This window comes from Dipteris shenzhenensis, chromosome 1 (genome assembly GCF_047967505.1).
Source record: "Dipteris shenzhenensis isolate YYH24624 ecotype China chromosome 1, Dip_SZ_1.0, whole genome shotgun sequence".
NCBI lineage: Eukaryota > Viridiplantae > Streptophyta > Polypodiopsida > Gleicheniales > Dipteridaceae > Dipteris > Dipteris shenzhenensis.
Window position 1 is genome coordinate 35,405,834 of NC_141596.1, and position 20,334 is coordinate 35,426,167.

At 44.2% G+C, this 20,334-nt stretch overlaps 1 protein-coding gene across 2 annotated transcripts in view; it reads right to left on the reverse strand.

The window, feature by feature from the left end:
* LOC147905750 (uncharacterized) overlaps positions 1–20,334 on the reverse strand; it is a 205,211-nt gene that overhangs the window by 20,855 nt on the left and 164,022 nt on the right. For both annotated transcript variants that reach the window (XM_087374417.1, XM_087374414.1), the window contains one exon: positions 17,551–17,772. In XM_087374417.1, coding sequence (XP_087230543.1) covers positions 17,551–17,772 — 222 coding nt within the window. The remainder of the gene's footprint in view (positions 1–17,550; positions 17,773–20,334) is intronic.

Consider the following 20,334-nt stretch of genomic DNA (forward strand, 5'->3'; position numbering starts at 1 on the left):
GCACTTCCTCGTCCCAAGTTCGAAGTCTTCCGACAGGCTTTACACTTGGTTCCCTTTGTTACATGATCTGACATTCCTTGTACATTCATAGGTGGCTATATCCTTTTGGATGAACATGTGCCACCATGACCAGAAACTACCAGGTATTCTGAGACGTTTCCAGAGTACTTCAGCCCATCCCATGGAGGGGGGTTTGTAGGCCATCTTTTGGTGGTTCTAGTGATGCCCTATAGGCCATGGTATGTGCCTTGTAGGCATAACTGTAGGCACTTATTGTGTTAGTGCTTACTATGCCACGTAGGACACTTAGTCCTATGTGACACCTAGGACACTTAGTCCTAGGCCTAGATACAAGTACTTTGTACTTGTGTTTAGGAACCTTATCTAAGTTGACGTGACTTCTTCTTCGGCTCGTCCTGTACTGCACACACTCTCTCTCTCTCTTCGTTTAGCATCTACACCATGCACTTGGGACTCTAGCTCTGAGCACTTGATATTCTCATGCCACCCTCATGCTATTTTGCTACTTTTTTGCTATTTTGTACTAGTATAGCATTTTAGTACTCAACAAGGGCCTTAGTGAGCCCTTTGCCCTAGCCCACAGTGGTTTGTATGAGTTACTTGATTCCGTACTTTGTCCCATAGGCCCGCGAGGCCTCCTGCGGACGTCTCTCTCTGTCTCTCTCTCTCATGGCAGGAGGCATGGTCGATGGCCATGACTTCCATCATTTCTTTGGATCACAGACCCCTTAGGGAAGACGATGTTCCTCATATTTCATATTTTACATTTTGTATCTAGGCAATTTTGGTACTCTATTTCATTTCATTTTGTATCTAGGATTTTTGTAGCCATTTTTGGCATCTTAGCGGTATTACGATGAGGCCACCTAGTTGGCGCATCGTTGATGATGTATTTTCCTTTCGGATGATTTTGTGTCCCATAGGCCATGTATGGCCTTCCGTGGACCTTTAATAAAATTTCTTTCTTCTTTCTCTTTCTCTCTCTCTCTCTCTCTCTCTCGCAGTTCTCTTACGTTCCCTCTCACCCCTCGACTCAGCTCCATGCCCGCCTCCCCGCTTAGTTCTCCCGCTCACCTTTCAACTCAGCTCTCCACTCACCTCCTCGCTTAGCACTCCCGCTCAATGCTCCGCTCAGCTCTCGCGCTCACCACTCCGCTCAGCGCTCACCTATCCCGCTAGCTCTCCGCTCAGCTTACCTCTCTTGTTCAGCTCTTTTGGTCGAGGGGGCGTAGATAGCAATATTGCAAGTTCCATCTGCCAAAGAGAACACTCCTAGCTGCGCTGAACCCCCAGCCCAACTAGGGGGTTAGTACAGCCAAGAGGTAGCAAGAGAATTTGCCAGCAAAGAGTGGCCCAGCCTAAACCCCCTCAACTCCAGCAGCACTGACCAGTAGAAACATATATGCCACGATTACAGCTCGAACACCCTCTCTATATGCATAGGTCTATGAATGAGGAGGTCTTTTTGACCGACCCATCATTAGGTATCATTAACATATTTTGTTCCTACAAGATCAGGTGAGAGAGTTGAAGATGGAACTGGTGGATCCAATCACTAGAATCCAAGTGCTTGAAGGACTTGGTAAGCAGGAAGTAATAGATGACGTTGTCAAGCCTTGCAAGGCTTCCCCCTAACCCCGAGTTAGCCTCCACAGTCAAAGATTTAGTTCATACTGAAGTATAGACAGCCGAGAAGGAGGCCACTGTGGAGTTTGAAGCAAAGGCAAACAAAGTTGATATTCAAGAAGAGATCATAGAACATGAAGCTAGAGAGGATAATGCATTAAAAATCAGAATTGAGGGACTTCCGGACAGATGGTACAAAGAGGACTCATTTGATGATACCTTAGCACATGTCAATGCAGCTATGCCTAACATTGACTGGACAGCAAACGAGGATGACAAGCTTGACAACCCTAATGAAGATGGTGAAGCTAGAGCAGTTCGTATTGGTAAATGTAAAGGACATGCTGTCATTACATTCAATGTCATTACTTCAGTTTTTCAAGCCCACCTCATATGAGAATTAGTTATGGGATAGAGACGTTTGTCAGCATCAGCTTACAAGCCTACACATGTGGATTCAGTGGCACCTTGCTCAAGATTGCACTCACTAGTATCATCTTTCTTTGGCTTTTGCAGCACCATTGCTTAACAAGTGGCACTTGGCTTCAAAAAATAGGCAGATCCCCAAAGCATTGGTCTGATGGGATATCTCAAGGTGTATGCCCCAGGCACACCTTGGTTTCTATGTGTATGTGCTAGAGGCACAGTTAGGTGCCCATAAGCACTGTTAGGTGGTGGTAGAAGCCACATAGGATGATTGAGAGAATCTAGGAGCAGATTGAGGAGATGATTGTGGAGCTCAGAGGTCATCAGCGATGTCAGTGATCATGTAAGAGGTGCCTACTTAAAGACCTCACCTTTCTTCATTCTATGAGCAAGAATTCTCAGTTTGTGTTCAATCCATGCTTTCCTTTCAGTTCACCAACATGGTATCAGAGCCCTTTGATCCTCCTTGAGCCCATTTGTGCCACATCATCTTCTTCTTCTCCATCTTCTTCTTCTTCATCTTCACCATTTCTTCCCTTTCTTCCCAAATCTTGCTAAAGCTTGTTCTCCCTCGTTTCGCCGCCATTCTCCAAGCCCTTCCTGCTGGAGATACCCCTCGAATGGGCGAACTTCCACCTGCAAGCAATTGAAGAAAGGTTGTCGCTGCTGGTCGCCATTCCACGAAAATCGTCGAAACTGTCTTCTGCGTTTTCTCTGTGTCTGCTCCACCTTTCTCTAATTCCTTTCAGGGGAAGCTTCTCCATACCTTGGGCTATCTTGTGTTGAAATCTGAGCAGCAATGGTTGCATATTCAAGGAGAACAGAGCCAAAAACCAGTCGATTTTGATGACGCTCCAGCCAGCAATATCGCGCACCATTTCGCCCAACCTCTGTGCTAGATCTTCTTGGTATATGAGCTTTCTTTCGCTTCAGAAAGCCCTGTTTTCTTTGCTTTGAAGAGTGAGATACAAGCCCTCCAAGTTCAGGCCTCTGTTTTGGACTGTTTTGACAAGGTTGTGAGTTTGATGCTACATTAGATGCTACTTTAGCATTTCTGAGGTTTTAAAGTATTGAAAAGCATCAGTACAACTGTGGCTACAACTTTCTTTTAAGTTGATATACTTGGATTTGCTTGGAATACTTTCATTTAGTCACTTCTATGAAGCATGCAAGTGAAAGCATCATTGATTTGTAGTATGGATTTTGATTGCAAGCCTTTGCTACTCTAAATGCTTGTATTTTGAAGCTCTTCAACTCTTTCTAGCCTTGTAAGAGAGTAGACACTGCCCATTCTGGGTTAGACCCTCTCATGGCTACCATCTTGAATATGGATAAGTTCAATGGTAAGGGCTTTCACACATGGCAGATGAAGGTTAAGTTTGCATTGATGAGGGAAAACCTCTGGGGGCTTGTCAAACCGGCTTCAACTTCTTCTTCAACAGCCTCCAATGTTGGAGAATCCTCAGCTCCGACACACCCGGCAAGAGATCCTGCTAGAGAGGAGAAAGCCTATGGCACCATTGCTCTTGCTTTAGGAGATGACTATATTCATCACATCTCTGATTTGGAGTCTCCTTCTGAAGCTTGGCAGAAGCTTGATATTATTTTTGGTGCTAGCTCTCACATCTCAAAGTTGTCACTTAAGATTGCTTTCTTTGAATTAAAGATGGCTAGTGGCACTCCTTTGGCTGCCCATGTCAATCATATGCGGAGTCTCATGACTCAACTTGCTTCTATCAACTCTTCAATCACTACAGATGATGCAATGGCAGTGTTGCTCAAGAGTATGCCTGAAGATTATGATCATGTTGTTACCACTTTGAAAAATCTTCCTAATCCTAATCTTGAAGGTCTCATTTCTGCTCTTCAAGAAGAAGAAAGGCACATGGAACTCCGGAGAGGCAATGACACAGCCTATGCCATAAAAATCCAAAAGGGCAAGTTTTCACCTTGCAAACATTGTGGAAAGACTAATCACCTCCCAAAAGACTGCTTCAAGATCAATCCATGCAAACACTATTGCAAAAACAATCACCATGAAAAGTTTTGTAGAGCCAAAAAGGAAGCAACTACAAAGTCAGAAATTGCCAATCTACTTTCAGTTGATGTGCCTCCACAAGATGAGGCATCCTATGAAGATTATGCTTTTTGAATCATCTCCATATATGCTCCCGATCTCCCTTTTTTATGTTGAGTCAAGGTACTCAGCCTGGATAGTCCTCCAAAATGAATGAAATGAACTATTGTGTTTTGTAAACACCTCTGGTCACCATATGATGCAGGCCATGTGTATGTGTTTTACTCCATGGTACCTCCTGCAGACATTGTGTGCATGTACATGCAGGGGAGATAACCATTGGAAGGTCTTTTGTATCCCTTTTGTTTACTTCACACCCTTGGGAATCCCTTGCTAGCATGAGAACCTAGCCATAGATTTATCCTTGACCACCATGAGATGGCATGAGAAACTATGAGACTAGATGTATCCTTGACATAGTCTGAGGCATTCCCTTGAGGGGGGGTATGATGGGATATCTCAAGGTGTATGCCCCAGGCACACCTTGGTTTCTATGTGTGTGTGCTAGAGGCACAGTTAAGTGCCCATAAGCACTGTTAGGTGGTGGTAGAAGGCACATAGGATGATTAAGAGAATCTAGGAGCAGATTGAGGAGATGATTGTGGAGCTCAGAGGTCATCAGTGATGTCAATGATCATGTAAGAGGTGCCTACTTAAGGACCTCACCTTTCTTCATTCTATGAGCAAGAATTCTCAGTTTGTGTTTACTCCATGCTTTCCTTTCAGTTCACCAACATGGTCGTCCTAGGCTGAGACTATTTATGGGCCTGTAATTAGCCAAGGTGTATTTGAAGAACGATTCATTGCTTGAAACAGTTTCCCTTTGGTTGCCTTTGACTTTCTATTACGCTCAAGTTAAGGCAACATGACCTCGGAAGGGTCAGTCGACATTTTCCTCTATAAGGATCAATGTTTGTATTATATTTATTTGGGCTTCATGTAAATGGTCAAAGGGGTTAATGTCAAGGTCCTTGATGAGGGTGACAAGGCACTGACTAGATCGGTCTAAGGCTATGGGTCTTAAATGCATTAAGTGGGAAATGTGCCTAAAGGCAAGTGAATAAATTGATATCCCAAGAGAGGGTAAGTAAATATGCATTTAAGAGGTACCCTAGAATGAAGACATGTGGCATACTAGATCCATCTAGGGAATTGGGGCTTGGTGGAATATGTAAGCTGGAGCCTTCACGTAGGGGTGGTGTTCTCAGAGTTTGCTACCACCAAGATTGGCTAGGAGGAAAATCTGAGTGCCTGCCCCGTGATTGATCGTTGAATTGGCAATATGAAGCAGGTTCAAGTATAGTGATCATTATAATTTGATATCAGAGCTGCAGGATTAAGTGGTGATGGATATGGGGTTTCATAGCGTATGAGTTTGAGGGCTCTACGTAAGGGTGGACGGAAGAGTCGAAAAGTTGTTGAAGCGCACATATTACAGATTTCCAAAGAGCTTGTTGATTGCCAAAACATCACCTCCTTCAATCACTTCGTCATTAATCAGCTTCTTCCTTTGAAACGTCGAGCAATCAATCGTTCTTGCCTCCTTCTAGATTCCTTCCGCCAAAGTTCTGGTCCAGCAAACCACAGTAATCTTGCCGGAAGACAACGCTACCATTGACGGCTGCACCAACGGATGTGTCCAGTAGACACTCAGCGTCGTCAAGATCGCAAGAGCACGGGCGTGGAGAAGAAAAGGGCAGATGGGCGTCGCGTGGTTTGTATGACAGCGCATGGGTGAATCTATAGCCTAGAAAGTCTGGTGACGGTGAATTGCTCTGGTGGCATTGGTTGATCGCAGTGCTTCAGGACTGTCGATGGTCACGAGCCCAATCGTTGTGGGGTTTTTGGCTCACGCGAATGTAAGGAATGTACGTAGCTACAAGAGTGTCCACTTGTTGATTGACAAAAGGGATGTTTGGAGTTTGGAGAAGGTCATGGTGAGGAGACTGCAGAGATACACAGAGGTGTAGAGTGACGTCAGTGCATAGGCAGTGGCAGTTTTGACCAGGGAGCTTTCCAACCTTTCTTGTTAAAAGAGAAGAAAATTCGATTTTGTTGGGATGTCCCTTTTGCAGTTATTTGGTAATTATAGTTAATTTAAATTGCAAAAGTTTCCCTAGCATAGGAAAGTGAACTGACAATTTGTAGTTTACAGTTTTATAGTTTGCTATATGCTTGTATAGCGGGGGTTTGAAAAGTTACTATATACAGTTGTAAATATTATTTTTGAGTTTGTATCATTTGGATAGTAGGTGAGAGAAAAAAAAAAAACACCCATCGACCTAAATGGAAGTTGAAGAAGAAGCTTCTAGGGCGGATCCCGTAGAGTCGAGAGTCCGGCCGACCCCGCACGTGTTGCACCCAGCAGGCCATACACTGTCTGGAAGAATTGCATTATTGGAAAATGCTTTGCAACAGATTTTAGCGCAACAATTACAAGCAAAAGTAGGGCAATTTGAGCTCATAAAAATGGTTCATGGTATGTCTACTAGACCATCTCGTGAAGAGAAGGGTAAAGCTCCAATGAAGCCTAAATCCAGTGTTCATACGGTCGAGCCTAGGAGGGCTAAGGTGCCTAATAATGCCAATTATAGGCCAGAAAAGTATTCTGGTTGGATGTATGACCGTAGTTCCGATATCATAGACCTGGTTACACAAATGGGACGAGGCCTTCGCCATTTGTGAAATCAGGAATGATATGAAGAAAATTCGCGAGGCCACCCATATGTTTAATGAGGCAGCAAATAGGTGGTGGATAAGACAACAGAAAGATGGAGTGGCATTCACTACTTGGGAGGGGTTTAAATAAGAATTTAGAAAGCACTTCTTACCTCCTGACGAAGCATCCCGAGCTTGGGATCAGTATCGAAACCTTCGTCAGAGAAATTTATCAGTGGCGGAATACACTGATAAGTTCAGAGAAAGTGTAATGAAAGTTTACGAACCTCTACATCAGTCAGTCCAAGTAAAAGATTTCATCTTTGAACTGAATGATCGGATCAAGATGGAAGTTCGGGCTAAGTATGCGAACACGCTAGATGAAGCAATTGCCATAGCCCTGAACTATGAGGATGCCAAAGGGAACATACCAAGTGGGTTTGTGCAGGTTGTGACTCGGTATGAGTACCCAAAGAAAACGGGGTTTAAGAAGAAGTGGATTAGCAAAGGGAGTGCCTCACAGCCTAGTGGTCAAGCCAAGCAGGCGAAGCCAATTGAGACTCCTAAACCAAGTACCACCATTGGAGTGAAAAAAAAAGTAACACCAATGGCAGCTCGGGCTTGGTCGAAGTTAAACCCTAAACCTAGAGCAAAGAGAAAAAGCAAGGAGAGAAGCCTTGTGTTTTGGATGCCTTCAACCTCATCAGTGGAAAGATTGTCCACAAAATAAAGATCGTCGGATGGCTGAGATGTTGATCTCAGAATGCGACGTGGAAATGGAGGAAAGTCCCAAAGCAGAACAGATGAAGATTCAACTAGCGGGATCTTCTCAAAGGTCAGTACCTGTTTTGTTATGTATGTCTGTTGCTAAGCTAGTAACCAATGCACCTGATAATGTCCTATCAAAGCCCGCAGCAATGGGGTATACAGCCTTTAACAATACGGACCTAATTAAGATGAAAGGACAAGTAGCCAATCATGATGTCATTGTGTTGTTTGACTCAACGTCAACGCACAATGTAATTAACTCCAAGCTTATAAAGAGGCTAAAATTAAAGACTAGTCCATCTGACTATGCATATGCAGTCAGAATGGCAGACGGAAGTTCAACTGAAGTATGGGACCAAAGGGTTACCCAGTTAGAACTTCGATTTCAGGACTATACAGAGAAGCTTGATTTTGAAATGACAAAGCTTGCTCACGCAGATATAGCCCTGGGTAAGGCTTGGCATTCTAGGAAGAACCCAACCATAGATTGGAATCTGTGTGTGTGTCAAAGATACCTCAAGGCCAAGCTTGCAGAACCAAGCACAACGCTGTTGGAGCACTCATTACCCTACTCTCAAATCGAGTGCAATGCATAGATGATGTCTAGCCAGATGTCGACTAGGGTGGCTGCAAAGATCATAAAGCTGGCCGATGCACCTTGCAACCCAAATACACCAAACTATGACAGTTGTATCAGAGATTGTCCTACACACGTGGAATTCCAATGAGATGATGTGGCAAGGTCACTTGCACACATGGTAGATAAGTGATATTGACTTTGGTAGGTAGAAACATATAGCACGTCAATCTGTTGGTTTGTGCACATGTACATGGTGAATTCTCTCTGTAGGCCATCTTCTCTCGGTTCTAGTAATGCCCTATGGGCCATGGTATGTGCCTTGTAGGCATAGTTATAGGCACTTAGTATTTTAGTGCCTTTTATGCCACATAGGACATTTAGTCCTATGTGACACCTAGGACACTTAGTCCTAGGGTCTAGCTTCAAGTACTATGTACTTTTCATTTTATTATAATCTAGTTGACGTGACGGCTTATTTCCCTCGACTCCTATACTTGCTCTTTTGCACATCGCCCCTACAGTGGTATCAGAGCCCAGCAGGTTGAACCTGCTTCCTGTCCCCGGACCTTCATTCCTCCCTATGCCCCCTTCCATACAGTCCGTACAACTGTACAGACTGTCGTACAAATACATACGGATCCCACATCAGATCCCGTACGTCTTCTACTAGCTGCCCGTTTGATCCGTATGTACCTGCGTAGTACCTGCTCCGTACGTTGTACCTGTGCCGTGCATTGTACTTGTTCCGTACAAGTGTATTTGCAAAGTACCTGCTCCGTACAATCATTACTGCGATGTACATGCGTCGTACAAAGGTACCTGCGCCGTACCTATGTTGTACAGCTGTACATGCAGAGCAGCTGTTCCGTACAAGATACCCACTTCTACAGTGGTATTCTGTACATTGATATTCCGTATAGGTATACCTGCAGTGCTTACCGTACAGCTTGTACCTACTCCAGGTGTTCCGTACAGTTTCACACGTGCGAAACTGTCTTCAGGTTCTGTACTTGCTTTGGCATTGGCTATGAACCAGGTACTTGGTTCTTGCTTGCTACACCTTTTCTGGATCTCACTGCAGTCATCTATAGATATTTGCAGTGTTGGGGCTTTCAGTTCTTTTCACCTCCTTTGGTTGCAATTTCTTGCAAGAACATTGGAGTTTTGGGATTTGGTCTTCAATTTCTTGTCTAGATTGCAGTCCATTGGGTCAAATTGCAGGACATTGAGTCACATTTGCAGGACATTGGGTTAGATTGCAATACATTGGGTCACATTTGCAAAAATCTCAGCAAAATTTGGGCCTTTTCTGTATTTGCCCTCTTTTTGGCCTATTTGCCCTCATTAAATTTGGGGCTTTTGCCAAATTTGCTGTTTTTTGCAATGAACATTGCTTGACACAGTCACAATTTGGGTCAAATTTGCGTTTGCCCTTTGATTTGGGCTGGAAATTTGCAGAACATTTACTTGCAGACATTTGCTGTCATTTTTGGACAGCCAGCTCTTTGCAGTGATAGCCTTGAGGCTATTTGTGTTTTCAGGTCTCTTCTTTTCAGAGTATCCCATTTGCACTGGCTGGCAACAATCATGATCTATTTGGCATTCTTCATGAAGATGATAAGTTGGATGGCACCAACTATCCAATGTGGTCTTATCTCATGAAACATATTCTTGTTGCAAGGCATTTTTGGAATATTGTTTATGGGATTGATCTAAGGCCAGCCAATGCTACAATGGCTGCCCCTATTGCTGGTCCCTCTGCAGAGGGTACTCCTGCTGATGCCTTATCCTCTAGCACCCCTGCTACTGCTCCTCCAACTCAAGAACAATCAAGATGGGATGCAAGAGATGCAAATGCACATTCCTGTATTGCTTTATCATGCAAGAGAATCATTATTCCACACATCCGGTCTGCAAAGGACAGCAAAGGATGCTTGGGACAAATTGGCTTCTCTTTATCAGATTCGCAATGAGGCATGTGTTGCATATTTAAGAAGGCAATTGCAGGAAGTCAGTATGAATGAAGGTGACTCTATGGATGCATACTTGACAAAGGTCAAGGAACTCATGGAACAACTTGCCAATATTGATGAGGTGGTGCCAAATTCTCAGCTTGTCAGTACCACATTGAATGGACTGCCAGATACATATCAAGGGTTTGCTACAACCCTTCGATTAGTGGCCATGGGTAATCCAGACCACTACTCTTTTGATCAGCTAGTCACTTTGCTTTTGAAGGAAGAGCAAAGTCGAGCTAATAGACAAGCTATTATTCCTGATCATTCATTTGCAAACAGCAGACAGGAAGAGGCAAGGCTTCCAAGCCTATGGGCAAGCCTAAATATGGGCCTAACAGTGGCAATCCCTCCAATGCATCTAAAAATACAGCAGATAAGTCAAAGAAGAAAAGATGCAACTATTGTCGCAAGCCTCGGCATGAAATTTCAGAATGCAGGAAGTGCATTGCTTCACACGCAATTGAATCCCACGAGCCAACAGATGCCTCACATGCACATGCTCTCCAGGATGATTGGGCATGGCCTGTCCATTGCTCCTTTTATCCCTCCCAAGTTGATGCATTGTTTACTGCTAATGATGCTCAGTCTTGGTATTTTGATAGTGGTGCTTCCAAGCACATCACATCTTGCAGACAGTTGTTTCATTCCTTAGCTAATGCACCTCGTGGGGGAACTGTCACATGTGCTCACAATGCCTCCTGTGCTGTAAAGGGAATTGGAGATGCGCAGCTCACATCCATTTCAAGCCATCCTATCACTCTGACTAATGTTCTTTTCGTGCCTGGAATAGAAGTCAACTTGATTTCAATTTCAGCAATTGCCACTTCAGGTTTCAATGTGATTTTTGATGGATACAGATGCCTAGTATATGATCTTCATGATGACAATGCCATAGTTCTCACTGGCACTTTGAAAAAGGGGCTTTATCACCTTGATGATCACTCAGCTGCACTCTCTATTGAAGCATTTGCTATTTCAGATTCACAGCTTGCTGAAACTCATCTTTGGCATGAGAGAATGGGTCATCTCAATTATAGAGCTCTTGCCAAGTTACATTCACAGGACATGGCAAATGATGTACCTCAAATTCACACAGTTTCCAAACATGTGTGTGAGGGTTGTCTTTTGGGTAAGATGCATTGGTTTCCTTTTCAAAAGAATTGTCCAAAACTCTCACAAAGGAAATTGCAGCTAGTGCACAGTGATGTCTATGGCCCAATGAGGACAAATGCCATTGGGGGGTACAAATATTTCATGACTCTCATTGATGACTTCACAAGATATTGCTGGGTATATGCTTTAAAAGCCAAATCTGAAGTGTTCTCATGCTTTCAGAGGTGGCTGAATATGGTTGAGAATGAATCAGGATGCAAGCTTGTCACCCTCAACACAGATAGGGGGGGAGAGTATATGTCAAAGGAGTTTGATGCATTTTTGTCTTCACGGGGCATTGTTCACTCATGCACTACTCCTTACACTCCTCAGCATAATCCTGTTCCTGAAAGGAAGAACAGGTCCACTATGGAGATGGCCAGATGCATGCTTAAGGCCAAGTCCTTGCCCAATAAATTTTGGCTTGATGCGGTGATGTGTGCCAACTATGTGCTGAATAGATCACCTACAAGGGCATTGAAGACTATTACACCTTATGAAGCATGGAAAGGCAGGAAGCCTTCACTTTCACACATGAGAGTTTTTGGGTCTCTTGCATATGTTCATGTACCATCTCAGCTGAGACATAAGCTTGATGACAAGGCAATCAAATGCATATTTATTGGTTACAACCAGGAGAGCAGAGGGTATAGGTTATACCAACCAAATACTGGGAAGATTATTGTCAGTAGAGATGTAATCTTTGCTGAACATTCGGCTTCTCCTCTTGTGGACTGCAAAGCTAAGCCAGAAGTTGACATGTTTGATGCCTTTGACTCTTGGTTACCTCTGCCTTCCTCGAAGGGGGACTTTGACCAGCAACATGAGCCTCCTGCAAGCCCTCCAACAAGCAATGATCAGCCAGTATCCCATGCTGATTTGCAGGTTTCTCTTCCAGCACAAGATGATCCCACTATTCATGATGTTAGATATGCTCAATGCCCCACCCTCTTGGTAACCACCAGTGGCGACGGTATAGGGAATATTCCCTGAATATTCCATGGACGACTAGTCGGTTCCACCGACTAGGTTGACTGGTCGGCTCCACCGACTAGGTCGACTAGTCGACTCCACCAACTACGTTGATCCAACTACCGCCCTCATAGCTATAAAGAGGCGACCTCCCCAGTCCATTGTATTAGATCAATTCAAATCAGATCATCAGATCTTCTAGCTAGTAGCTCTTCACCTAGTATCTATCTAGATCACCATCTAAGCTCCACTGTGGGAGCGCACGGGTGGACGGAGCCATCATCTGTACTACATCAGTATTGAAGGAAAAGTTTGTTCCTCTCCAGTTTGCTGTGTACTCTCTATTCTTTGTTCGGTTTCTGTTCCGTTGCGCCGTGTAATTTAACATGGTATCAGAGCCCAAGCGGCTCTAAGGATCGAAGAATAGAAGAGAGGCGAGGGCTTCAACAACATACGAAGTGATAGCAACAGGAAGTGGCTCAACAGGAAGCAGCTCAGCTGCTGCTGCACCAACAATCCATGCGTTGAGGATTCGCCCACCAACCTTCACTGAAGGCAAGCTAGATGGTATGAACTACACTCTGTGAAAGTTTAAAATTACTGCTATTTTGCATTCATACGAGCTTTTGGAGACAGTACTGAGGACTGACCCACAACCACAAGGAACCCCCGACCCAGCAAATCCGGGGAGTATGATACCTCCTAATGCCGACCTTCTATGAGCTTGGAAACACAGGAATGCAGATGCTCTGTGTGCCCTGGTTACAAGTACTACAGATAGTGTTTTGACCTTGATTCAGCATACATCTAAGGGAACTGTGGCCTGGAACATATTGAAGAGTCAGTATGAGACCCGGAATCAGACAAGGATCCAGAACCTGGAGAATTAGCTCGCAGCTGAGAAGTTTAATGAAGGAGAGACAGCGAAGGCGTTCATAACCCGAATCAAAACTCTACGTGACTAGATGGCTAGCGTTGGGATACAAAAGACTAGCGAAGAGCTAGCTCGGCGGTGTCTCCGGGTATGTCCACCAAGGTTTGATGGACTGGTAACAGTGCTTAACACTCAGGTGAGACCCCAACCATTGTCATTTGAGGAGTTCTGTGCTTTACTTATGGAGGAGGAATTGAGGCTTAAAGCTCGAGATGGAGGCGGCAATGGGGCTGCTGCATTCTCTGCCACTGCGAAAGGCAAAGGTGGTTCCTCCACCAAAGGTGAGTCCTCTACTAGTGGTGACAAAAAGAAGAAGGGCGGCAAGAAGAAGTTTCAAGGAGAATGCTTATACTGCAAGAAGAAGCTTGCAAATTGCCAGGTCAAGAAAGCAGATGAAAAGAATGGTACCCTGAAGAAGACAGATAAGGGGAAAGAGACAGCTAACATAGCGGAAGCAAGATTGGATCTATTTCTGGCCATTGAGGAAGAGTGTTTCTCAGTTCAAGAAGCTTCAACCACTGATTCATGGGTGTTGGAGAGTGGTGCCTCCCGTCACATGACCTGCAAGAAGGGTCTATATTGTTCCATGCAGCCTCTACAAGAACCCATCACTGTGACGGTTGGTAATAACGCAAAATGCCCTATTGAGGGTACAGGCACGGTTTCATTTGTTTCTGTAAATAGAGATGTTAAGAAACTATCTAATGTGTTGTATGTTCCACAAATCAAAGAAATTTTCTATCAGTTGCTTCCATAACTGACCTTGACCATGAGGTGAGGTTCAATAAGACAGGAGTAAAAATTCTGGATAGTGCAGGCAATCTTGTTAGCATAGGAGTAAGGAGGAACAACCTGTATGAGCTAAGTGCTCTTACAGCCACCACTGGAGTGGGCACAAGCAGACTTTGGCATGAAAGATTCGGCCACATCGGATTTGCAGTGCTGAAGGAGATGCAAAAGCAAGGTATGGATGCTCACTTACCTGCAGTCGCAGAAATCAAAGAACCGTGTGAAGCTTGCATGATGGGCAAGCAACAGAGAAAGGCATTCCCACAAGAAAGCAAGAATAGAGCAAACGCTCCTCTAGAGTTGGTGCATGTTGACTTGAGCGGTAAGATGCCTACACAAGCCTTGGGGGGATCGTCCTATTTTTTATTGATTGTCGACGACTATAGTAGGAAGATGTGGGTGTACTTTCTTCGCGAAAAGACTCAAGCTTTTGGTAAATTTAAAGAATGGCTACAGCTTGTTGAAAATGAAACAGGGAGAAAAGTGAAGAAAATCAAATCGAATGGTGGTGGTGAGTTTATTTCTACAGAGTTTGGCGATTTTTGCAAGAGCAAAGAGATCAAGCGACAAACGACGACACCACATATATCTCAGCAAAATTCGGTTGTTGAACGCCGAATGCGGACCACCATGGAGATGGGGAGGTGTATGTTGAAAGGTGCTGGACTGCCGAACCACTTTTGGACTGAGGCTGTCAATACTGCGGTTTACATCCTTAATCGCAGCTATACAAAGACACTCAAAGGTAAAACACCACATCAGGCTTACAGCGGTAAGAAGCCATCTGTCTCCCACTTCAGAACGTTTGGGTGTGAATGCTATGCGCATGCACCAGACAAAGAGAGAAACAAGCTACAACCAAACAGCACCAAATGTATCTTCTTAGGCTGTTGTGATGAGAAGAAAGCCTATAAGTTGTCTGACCAAGAGGCAAAGAAGATCATAGCGAGCCGCGATGTGGTGTTCAGGGAGCAGCCACATGCAGTGGAGGTAGAGAAAAGCTCTTCCACTTTATCATCAAGCGAGGAGGTAATTCACTATGGACCTGTCCCAAGAGCTATAAAGGAGAAGGAAATATCAGATGATGAAGGTATAAGTCACCAACCTGTTGTTACACCACCGGAAAAGCCGCGATGGGTAAGGCAGCTCTATGACCATAATAATCAGATGCCTATGTCTGTTGAGCAGCATGCAGATGGACCAAGGCAGTCTCAGAGAATCGAGGAGCACAGGAGGGCTTCTGCTCACATAGTCAATATGGTCTTGATGGCTGAGATTATTGCAGAAGAAGCCTGCGAGTTTGGAGGAAGCACTTGCAGACCGAGATTGGAAAAACCCTATGCAAGTAGAATAGGACAGCATCATGAAGAATGAAACTTGGGAGATCGTAGATCGACCACCTAACAAAAAGGTTATTGACACCAAGTGGGTTTGGAAGGTAAAGTACAAGGCCGATGGGACTTTGGAAAAGTACAAAGCCAGATTGGTTGCACAAGAAGGATTTTTGCAGGTTGAAGGGTTTGATTTTCAGGAATCTTTCACTCCGACTGCCAGAATGACCACTATTTGCACAATACTATCGGTGGCTGCTCATAAAAAGTGGCAAGTTTATCAAATGGATGTTAAATCAGCATTCTTGAATGGTGACCTCAAGGAGGAGGTGTACGTGGCTCAGCCACCTGGGTTTGAGGCCCCCCATTCTGAGAACAAGGTACGTAAGCTGAAGAAGGCTCTATACGGGCTGAAATAGGCCCCAAGAGCATGACAAATTCTTTCATAAATTAAACTTCAAAAGATGTGCCTCAGATGCTAACTTGTATGTGTACAAAAAAGGTGGAAAATCTGCTATTATTGTTCTATATGTGGATGATCTCCTTACTACAGGTGACTATGAAGACATGATCCAGCAGACAAGAAAGGCGTTGAGCACTGAGTTTGAGATGACAGACTTAGGCTTGATGCACTACTGTTTGGGGATTGAAGTATGTTAAGAGCCAAGCAAGATCTTCATCTCTCAACAGAAATATGCAAGGGAGATCTTGAAGGCATTTGGTATGTTCGAGTGCAAGGAGATAGCTACACCTATGGAGGTAAATGCAAGGTTGTCTATGGAGGATGCCTCACCACCAGGAGACATCAGGAGGTACAGGAAGTTGGTATGCAGTCTCATCTATCTGTGCAACACCAAACCAAACATCAGTTTTGCTGTTGGCGTTTCGAGCAGGTTCTCCAATAAGCCCCGGGAGAATCATTGGAATGCAGGGATGCGGATGCTCAGGTATGTGAAGGGCACTCTTGATTATGGCATCACCTATGGTACAGACACTTCCTTGGCTGGTCATTGTGACTCAAATTGGGCTGGAGATGTTGATTCCAGGAAATCAGTTTCTGGATATTGTTTCTCTTTAGGTTTAGGTATCTTCTCTTGGATCAGTAAGAAACAACCAACAGTGGCATTGTCTTCCACCGAGGCTGAGTACAAGGCAGCATGTTTTGCTGCATGTGAACTTTGAAGCAGTGTGGCTGAGGAGGATCTTATGGCACATGGGAGTGCAAGAGGATGAGGCAACTGTGCTGAGGTGCGACAATCAAAGTTGCATGGCCATTGCTAAAAATCCAGTGTTTCATGCGCGCACAAAACATATAGAGATTCAGTATCACTACGTGTGTGATTTGATCGAGGACGGGATAGTGGAATTGGTCTACTGTCCAACAGAGCAAAATGGAGCAGATATCTTCACCAAGGCACTCGGGAAGGATCAGCTTCACGGTCATCTTCAGAGACTCGGCATTGGGCCGAGAAGGGCACATCGCCTCTACATTCTCAACCTTTATTGCTGTGGTTACGGTGAACGGTGTTGTCCATCAATGGCTTATACGATTGTAGCATGTCAATGTACATGGTCAGTCTCACCTCATGGAAATGAATATATGATTGAGAAGGTTGGATTCAACACTTATGGTAAACCCAAACTCAGTTTTAATTATTGTACAACATAACTTCAATCCATCCCTTGGGTTGTAGATTATAATTTATGTGAAATCTATACGTAAGAAGTTTACAGACCAAAGTTACATCAATGGTAGTGTTTTTTCCTATAGACCCTAAGGCCAACACCTTGAGGTTCTTTGTAGTAAGGTCATAGAATGATAACTGAGAGCTCAGGAGATTTGAAGTAGAATTTAACATTGCCACTTGCTTGGAAGTAATATATTTCTTCCCACTAGTGCTTGGCAACTAACAAAGGAAAAACATGAATTCCATTGACATGTATGCTACTACAGAATCACTCATAACTTAAATCGTTGTTGCAAGTGAAAAAGGAAAACGGCGGTACTTTCATGATGGTTTTCTATAGTCAGCCAAAATGTTCTCGATTTTCTCGGTAACCATTGGTTCAACAATACTTGCTATTGTTTCAAGGCAAACCAACCTTCCCCAAACATTGAACATAAATAGTAATAAGAACCTTTAAAAACACAAAGGAGAGAGTACAACAATTCAAACCTTAATGGAGAGAACGCTTACCTTCCAGAATCTATGCTCCTTTACTAAGCGTGACTTTATATGGTCATCATACAGAAATTGTGAGAAGACCAAAAGCTTCTGTGCAAGAAATTGATATACGAAATTTACAGTGGTACTCATAATGCCCGTGCCATGAGTGCGAATAGAATTCGCAACATGTTTCACACTAATAGTGTTGAGGTACTTCCTTTCACGTACATTTGTGACTCGTTCAAAAAAAACCTGAAATACAAGAAGTATTAATATTAACATATCTTCCAAATTCCTCAGTTTCTGTCCACATCCTTTCATTACAAATCCAAACATCAATCCCTCATCAAGGACAATCAACCACACTACAATACACAAAGATTAGCCAAATCAGAACAAGACCTCAAATCAGCTATTGTATATTTACAAATATCATAGAATATAGTGTTTTTGAAAGCTTATCAGCTTTTCTCCAATTCAATTTCGAGTTGAGTTTTAGTAAACACCAAAATCTATTCAATGTTGTAAACGTCTTGCATAAATTCCTTGAGCTGCCATAGCTTGTGTCACCAATTCCTATTTATTCCCAGAAATAAAGAGAGAATAGTTTATTTTGACTTCGGTCAAAGTGAGTTGATTTTTGTTTACTAGAAAGTTTCTATCTTTTGATTGTTTGCTTAGTTGCATGGCGAGGACGCCGACAAAGGACTAGGATTGGTCCAGAGAATTAGAATGCATGCATTGGCTAACCGTTAACCGGAGAAATCGTGCTTGGTGGTATTTTATTTCTGGCATGTAGGTGGAGATTATGGGGAAAGGCATGCAAACTGGACATCCAAAGGCTAGAGGGAAATCACACATTTAAGATTGCTATTTTTAGCAAGAACTGCCATGATTAGCAATCAGCTCGCCTCTACTAAAGAGGGGAGAATTTTGGATTTGGCTGCTTAGTTGTAACAGTGATTTTGCTGTAGCTTCTTCTGTGTGCTCCCCGAGAGCTGACCTTTGTATTGAAATTCTGAAATAAAAACCTTCAAGGGTTCACCAACAGTTACTTCTAGCCCCTAGTGTGCGTGTTCTCTGTTCTTACTCCCCTCTCAGTTTCATTTGATTCCCTGAAGAAATATTCTGCTGTTCCCATCAAATGAAGCTATCGATACTGTTTTTTCCTGTTATTCCTAAAATGTGAAATTTTCCCTGGAGATTATCTGCGGGTATACCAGGATGATTTCCTTGGTATTAGAGTCCAGATTCACCACTCTCCCTGGTGGTGACAATGAGAGAGAGCAAGCGAGAAAGAAAGAAAGAAAGAAAGAAAGTGTATTATTGTCCACTAAAGGCCAAAATGGGCCCATGGGACATCAAGAACTCTGCGTACAAGATAGCACAAAATCAACGTGCCACAAAGAAGAGGCATCGTCGAATATCATCTAAGTGCTACGCAATACAATGCAAGTGAAAGTACATAATGTCAAATCCGAGCCTAAATACAAAGTAAGCTAGATGCAAGGAAACCGCCCCTGGGTGCAAAATGGGGGGATGAGTACAATATGTCAATGCAAAGATACAAGTCCATGTATCACGGAGTCTGAGAACCAAAATAATACTGGAAATCCTGTCCATCGACTCTGCCTCCTGCTATGAGAGTACAAATCTGAGCAAAAGTGAGGTGAGCGGCTGGTAGGGCGAGATCTCCATGAGTAAGTCTCCTCCGAAAAGCTGCCATCATCCTGAATCGTCTGGAGATGAAGCGGCGAGTACGTCCCCTATGTAACAAGATCCTGCGGCGTCTACAAACCATCTCATATGTACATCCACAGGGTGGAGGCATGTGTCCTGTGTGAGCTCTGACCTCCTCGTGCTCCTCCTGATACCTGTCATCTGGTATAGCGTGTGTCTGAGCTCTATCGGGCTGGGCTCTATCACGCTCCGGTCTGTGCTGATGGTCTCTGAGGTAGTGTCGTCGAAGCATAGTGGCCTCCCTGACATAAAGAGCTAGGCAATGCTGATCCTCATAATCCATCACTCGTGAGAGAGGTCCAAAGCCATCCGTGAAGAGACAGTGGAATCTCCCTCTGATCTCATAATATAGCGGGCATCTGCAAATGAAGTGCTCCTCTGACTCCACCTCTCCCATGGTGCAACAAGGGCAGATCCTGGTCTCTCGGCCTGGACGCCGTCCATCCTCCATGCGTCGCATCCTACCAGCCTCTATCTCGAGCTGATGCGAAGAGACTCTAAGCTGGCCAAGGGCAATCCTCAGTGAGTGGGACATGTGGATACCTGTGTAGCCTGGTGGAATGACAAATCCATCCTCTGAGATCCGAAGGAAGTGGTCACGATATGTGGCCATCTTCGTCGGAAGCTGCGTGGGATAAATCCAAGTGCGGTACGTATGAAGCTGCAGCAAGTCTGCTCTCGTGACCTGACTAAGCTCGTGGCGAGTCAACTCGAGATGAGGGGCATCTATGCTGTATCGGAAGGGAGGCAGTCTATCCATGTCTAGTCCAAGAGATGTGAGCCACCTAGTGAGTCTGAAGTACCAGCAGTATCGGGCCCCAGATCGTGCCAACTCCATAGAAGATGCAAGTGCTAACCATGGCAACCCAGCTCTGCCTGCTGCTCAGTCTCCAAACTCCCTAACCCTGTGCAAATACATGACCGACTGAAACGCTGCATCCAATGCAAGGGGAGTAGCTCCAAACTCTGCTAGCATGATCTCGTGCGGAACTGTAGCCTTGGCCCTAATGAGCCGAGAGAACATGATGATCTGTAACCTCTCTACTCGTCTCCAATCTGCAGCGCCAAGGTCTC